At 47.9% G+C, this 6,000-nt stretch overlaps 1 protein-coding gene across 1 annotated transcript in view; it reads right to left on the reverse strand.

The window, feature by feature from the left end:
- Nucleotides 1-5,166, reverse strand: part of LOC143783135 (cytochrome P450 2C20-like) — a 744,296-nt gene extending 739,130 nt beyond the window's left edge. The window contains exon 1 of the mRNA XM_077271442.1: nucleotides 5,128-5,166. Within this exon, the coding sequence (XP_077127557.1) occupies nucleotides 5,128-5,140 (13 nt within the window). The 5' untranslated portion in view covers nucleotides 5,141-5,166. The remainder of the gene's footprint in view (nucleotides 1-5,127) is intronic.
- Nucleotides 5,167-6,000: the final 834 nt, after the last annotated feature.

The following is a 6,000-nucleotide window of genomic DNA, read 5'->3' on the forward strand; positions in this document are numbered from 1 at the left end:
GAGGCTCCCGATGATGGTCTTCTTCCACCCGGCCTCAGTGCTCAGCTGCATCTGCAGGGGTTGGCGGATCAGCCCGTCCGCTCCGGACTGCTGAAGGTCAGCGTCAGCTGTGGAGGTCTGGCTGCGGTGCCTCTCCGGGTAGCTGGGGGAGTCCTCGGCTCCGACCCCACGCTCCCGCTCCGGGTGGCTCGCCATGGCGTCCTCCATGTCGCTGACTTCTTCTTCCTGGTCCTTTTCCCGCTCTCTCCTTCGTGGGCGGTTTCGTTTTTGTTGTCTCCGCCCTCCATTGAGGATTAGGAGGCGGATCTCGGCTGCTGACGGACACGTCCTCACGGTGCTGAAATATTTGGACTGGGCGGCCATTGTCTTTCGCGCTCTTTAGTTTGTTCACGCCCACTTCCACGCCCTTCTTCTTCTCCTGCGCTCCTCGTGGCGCTGTAATGGCGGATTTTGGCGGTAAATGGCAATACACAGTCCTTGCAATAAAGCACAGTCCAGGCACAGTAAATCACAGTTCCAAGGCACACATGACCAGATTCTTCAGGCTTAAGTAGATCCTGTTCGTGACGCCAAAAATGTAGCGCCCCCACTGCCTCAGGGCCGAGGGGTACCCGGTACCGGGCCTCTGGGTCTCTGCTCTGGGGTGGTCACGGTGGCTAGGCCCCGGTCCGTGACCCTGCCGAGGGGCGCACAGTGAATAATAGATATGGTGGATGATGGTGATGCTGTAGTGGTGCAGTGCAGTAAATAACGAGGACACCAAGTTTGCAGTCTCTTTACCTCTTTACTGAAGATCTCTGGGTCCTCAGTCCGGAATCCAGATAACCAGGCTACGCAAGTCCGGCCGGTCCAATGGCACCTCCAGAGTTCTCTTAACAGGTGGAAATCTGTGCCTTCCTTCTAGCGCTATGTGTTGCGGTCCTTCCCTGCTGTGCTTACGGAAAGTCCCCACAACTGTTGTGTCCGTTTCTTAAGTTCCCTCACAACTCAATTAGATGATGTTCTGCTAATTCTCCGTTCCTCCCTGATGTTACGGTTAGAACGGCACCCGTTTGATGGGTAGGCTCGGAGCTCTTCTGGGACCCTAGAGTCGCCCCTCTCCACAAGTTGCCCCCCAAGACTGCATAGGTGATTTAGGTGAGACAGCCCGCCTTAGACTGACTGTCCTGCCGCTGTTTAGAGTATTGCTTGAAGCTGAATATTGTAATACTCACTCGGCGTTCCGGCCGCCGGTTGTGCGCCTCAGTAGAATGTTGCCTCGATCTTACAGCACGACCCCTACTGGTATTCTCCTTGTTGCTTTGATCGCGTTTCTCACTCAGCACAATCTATCTCGCTTCCAATCCTTCCTTGGGCACCGCCGCTATACTGAGCAGGCACGGTCCCGTTACGTTCTCTCTAGTTGCCAAGTCTCTGTCAGGATCCCACTCCTGACAGAGACCCTACCGAATCTTCTCCCGCAACACCCTCTGCCACAAGGTGTTGCCTGGCTCCAACCCAGTCAGCTTTCTGTCTAACTTCCTGCCTGACCCCCAGTTTTACCAGTGTGTGAGGAGTGGCCTAATGAATAGAACCATTAGCTCCCCCTGGAGGCCCGGTGGTGAAATGTATTGGTGTCTGTGATACCTGATCAGATGAACTCCTTCAGTGCCATCAGACGTACCATAGCTCCCCTTAGTGGCGGAGCCACAGTACTGCAATGACCAGGACTCTGGGGCGCTGCATATACATGTTCAATAAAGCTGTGTTTTGTTATTGATTTTGTTATTGCTTTTGTGGTGATTCCCATTCATAAGGCCTATCTTTCTCCTCTCAACACAGAATGGTAATGTATCCGTAAAAAATGGACGGAATACGGATGGTCCGTATTCCATGCGTTTTTTTTCACGCACCCATTGACTTGCATTGGCGAGTCTCATCCGAGACTCACAGCAAATCGCAGCATGCTGCGATTTTTTTCTCAGTCCAATTTCGCCTGAGAAAAAAAATCGCAAATGAAAAGACACCTATTGAATAACATTGGTCCGAGTGCAATCCGATTTTTTATCTCGTCCGTTTTCCTCGCAAGTGGAAATGAGCCCTTACTCTTAAAAGCACAATTCTGACCCTATGTCAGCAGCAGCTCTCCCTACACCCTCTAAGTCCGGAGCAGAATGCTGCGAGTAGGGCAGTTTCAGGTCTCTTATAGACCTGATGACGCTGTGCAGCCAGCCCATCACTGTAATAAAAACAACAAAGATGGCTGCGGCATTACAGTGCATGGCTGACAATCCCTGCACTGTCATTGGTGCTCTAAAGAGAGCCAGAATTGCAGGGCGGAGACCCGAGCTCCCACCGAATAAACCCGGAAATACTCGATGCTCGCCAAGTACACCGAGCATAGTGATACTCAGGCAAGTAATGAGCAGTGGCGAGTACATTCGCTCATCACTAGTAACTACAAAAAAAAAATAATAATAATAATAATCTTTATTTATATAGCGCCAACATATTCCGCAGCGCTTTACAGTTTAACAGTTTCAAACACAACAGTCATAAGTAAGGACGTTAACAATACAATAATAAAGCAAAATAAGTCGCCCCTGCTTGTGAGAGCTTACAATCTACAATGAGGTGGGGAGATACAACGTACAGATGCGTATTTACAATGATGTATTTACAATGATGGTCCAGCCATCTTCAGGGAGTGGGGGATAGATGGAGATAGTGAATGGGCTACAAACACACAAACCTAAAATGTCTTTGATTAGTTAACGTGGTAGGCCGCTCTGAACAAATGTGTTTTGAGTGAGCGCCTAAAACTATGCAAGTTGTGGATGGTCCTAATATCTTGGGGTAGAGCATTCCAGAGGATTGGCGCAGCACGGGAGAAGTCTTGGAGTCGGGAGTGGGAGGTACAGATGAGTGCAGAGGTTAGTCGAAAGTTGTTTGCAGAGTGCAGAGGTCGGTTAGGCTGATAGACAGAAAAGAGGGACGAGATGTAAGTGGGTGCCGCACTGTGGAGAGCTTTGTGGGTGAGAACAATTGTTTTGAATTGTATCCTGTAATGAATGGGCAGCTAGTGTAACGACTGGCGAAGAGCGGATGCATCTGAGTAACGATTAGCCAGATGGACAACCCTGGCTGCCGCATTAAGGATAGACTGGAGAAGGGAAAGTCGAGTAAGGCGAAGGCCAATTAATAGAGCATTGCAGTAGTCCATGTGGGAATGTATTAGGGCAACAGTGAGGGTTTTTGTTGTCTCCATGGTGAGAAAAGGGCGGATTCTAGAGATGTTCTTTAGGTGTAAGCAACACCAGCGGGCAAGAGATTGTATGTGGGAGGTGAAGGAGAGATCGGAGTCAAACATAACACCCAGACAGCACGCCTACTGCTGGGGTGTTATTATGGTGCCACCCACGGAGAGGGAAGTGTCAGATTTAGGTTGGTTAGTAGAAGGCGGGAGCAGAAGAAGCTCAGTTTTGGAGAGGTTGAGTTTCAGATAGAGAGCGGACATGATGTTGGAGACTGCAGACAGACAGTCAGTGGCGTTCTGTAGTACAGCGGGGGTAAGGTCAGGGGATGACGTGTATAGTTGTGTGTCATCAGCATAAAAATGGTACTGAAAGCCAAATCTGCTGATGGTCTGTCCAATTGGGGCTGTGTAGAGGGAGATAGGATGTGGTCACTAAAAAAATGGTTTTGTAAATTTTTTTTGGAAAAAGGAGAAATTGCTGATGAACCTTTCACCCTTCTAACTTTCTAACAAAATAAAAATGTTTAAAAGTTTGTGCTGATGTAAAGTAGACATGTGGTAGATGTTATTAATTAACAATTTTGTGTGACATCACTTTCTAGTTTAAGGTTATAAGAATTCAAATTTTGAAAAATTCAAAATTTAATTTGAAAATTTTTGCTAAATTTCCTATATTTTTACAAATAAGCTCAAGTCATATCGAAATTTTTTTACCACTAACATCAAGTACAATATGTCCCAAGAAAAACTCTGAATCACAGGGATACGTCGAAGCATTCCAGAGTTATTACCACTAGTGTTGAGCGATACCTTCCGATATTCAAAAGTATCGGTATCGGATTGGATTGGCCGATATCCAAAAAATATCGGATATCGCCGATACCGATACCCGATACCAATGCAAGTCAATGGGGCACAAATATCGGAATGCAAATAAACCCTTTCTGTCATTCTATATGCTGTTCCGGAGGGGGAAGAGTGTGGGCGGTGCATGGGCGGTGTGTTGGCGGACACTGTGAGTGTCTGTGTGTGCGGGCGTGGTCTGTGCGTGCCTGCCGGGGGTCTGTGTGGCCTCTCCGGGGGTCTGTGCTGCCTCTCCGGAGACTGTGCGGCTTGCCGGGGGGGTCTGTGCGGCCTCTCCGGGGTCTGTATGGCCTGCCGGGGTGTCTGTGCGGCTTGCCAGGGGGTCTGTGCGGCCTCTCCGGGGTCTGTCCGGCCTCTCCGGGGTCTGTACGGCCTGACGGGGGGTCTCTGTGGCCTCTCAGGGGTCTGTACGGCCTGCCGGGGGGTCTGTACGGCCTGCCGGGGGGGGTCTGTGCGGCCTCTTCGGGGTCTGTGCGGCTTGCTGGGGGGTCTGTACTGCCTGCTGGGGGTTTTTGTGTCTGTGCAGGCATCGTCCGATGGGACTACAAGTCCCATCAGGCTATGCCTGCTAGAATGACAGTGATTGACACATTAGCCAATGATGGGACCGTAGTAGTCCCATCATCCGGCTAATGTGTTGAATGTAAAAAAAAACAAAAAACAATCCATACTTACTCCATACATGCTACATACATGCTACATACATGCTACATACATACATTCTACATACATGCTACATGCTACATACATGCTACATACATACATTCTACATACATGCTACATACCACATACATGCTACATACATGCTACATACATACATACTGCATACATACTGCATACATACTACATACATACTACATACAGTACATTCATACATTACATACATGACATACTACATACATGCTACATACATGCTACATACATACATACTACATACATACATACATACTACATACAGTACATTCATACATTACATACATGACATACATATAGACATACAGTACATTAAACATAGATTACATACTCACCATTACTTGTCATTTTGATCCCCGAAGCCAGTGTCAACCTGTAAAAAATATGAAAAAAAACAAACAACCAATATACTCCCTGTCCCACGATGATCTCCCGTGGAGAACGGCAGTAACAGCTGGTGTGTCCGCTCTCCAGGGGCCCCAGAAACACAATGACGGGAGGAAGGTATTCCTCCGCCGCTGTAGAAAAAAGTCCCTAGTCTGACTTATGGCATTGCTGTATGAGAAATTTTCCCAGGCAGCAATTACCATAAAGTAAGACTTTGAACTTTAGTAACCTCAGTGATACACTGCAGGAGCCATTGTCTCCTATCAGTGTGTCACTGAGGGTCCTATAGAGCAGTGACATCACCAGATGTCACTGTTCTATAGGGGAGATTGTCGTGGGACACTCGTTATTAATTGGACTACGGTGGACAGCTAGTATACGGTTTATTATTTTAAGTTTTTTGCTGGCGCTGAAGTATGGTAAGTATGATGAAATGAAGAATATTAAAATACTTTTTCCTAATGTGTGCATGTTTTATTAACCCTTTCTTACTATTGGATTCATTACGGATAAGCATCTTATTTACCCCTCTCCATTATTAACCAGGCTTAATGATACCTTACAATAGCAAGGTGACATTAACCCCTTATTACCCCATATCCCACCGCTATACAGGAGTGGGAAGAGAGGGGCTAAGTGCAGGAATTGGCGCTTCTTACAGATGTGCCATTTTCGGGGCGGCTGCGGACTGGTATTTGTAGCCGAGGGGGGGCAATATCCACGGCCCCTCTCTAGGCTATGAATATCAGCCCGCAGCCGTCTGCGTAGCCTTTCTGGCTATAAAATATAGGGGGACCCCATGTCATTTTTTTTTGGAGTCC

The sequence above is a fragment of the Ranitomeya variabilis genome, chromosome 6 (genome assembly GCF_051348905.1).
Source record: "Ranitomeya variabilis isolate aRanVar5 chromosome 6, aRanVar5.hap1, whole genome shotgun sequence".
NCBI lineage: Eukaryota > Metazoa > Chordata > Amphibia > Anura > Dendrobatidae > Ranitomeya > Ranitomeya variabilis.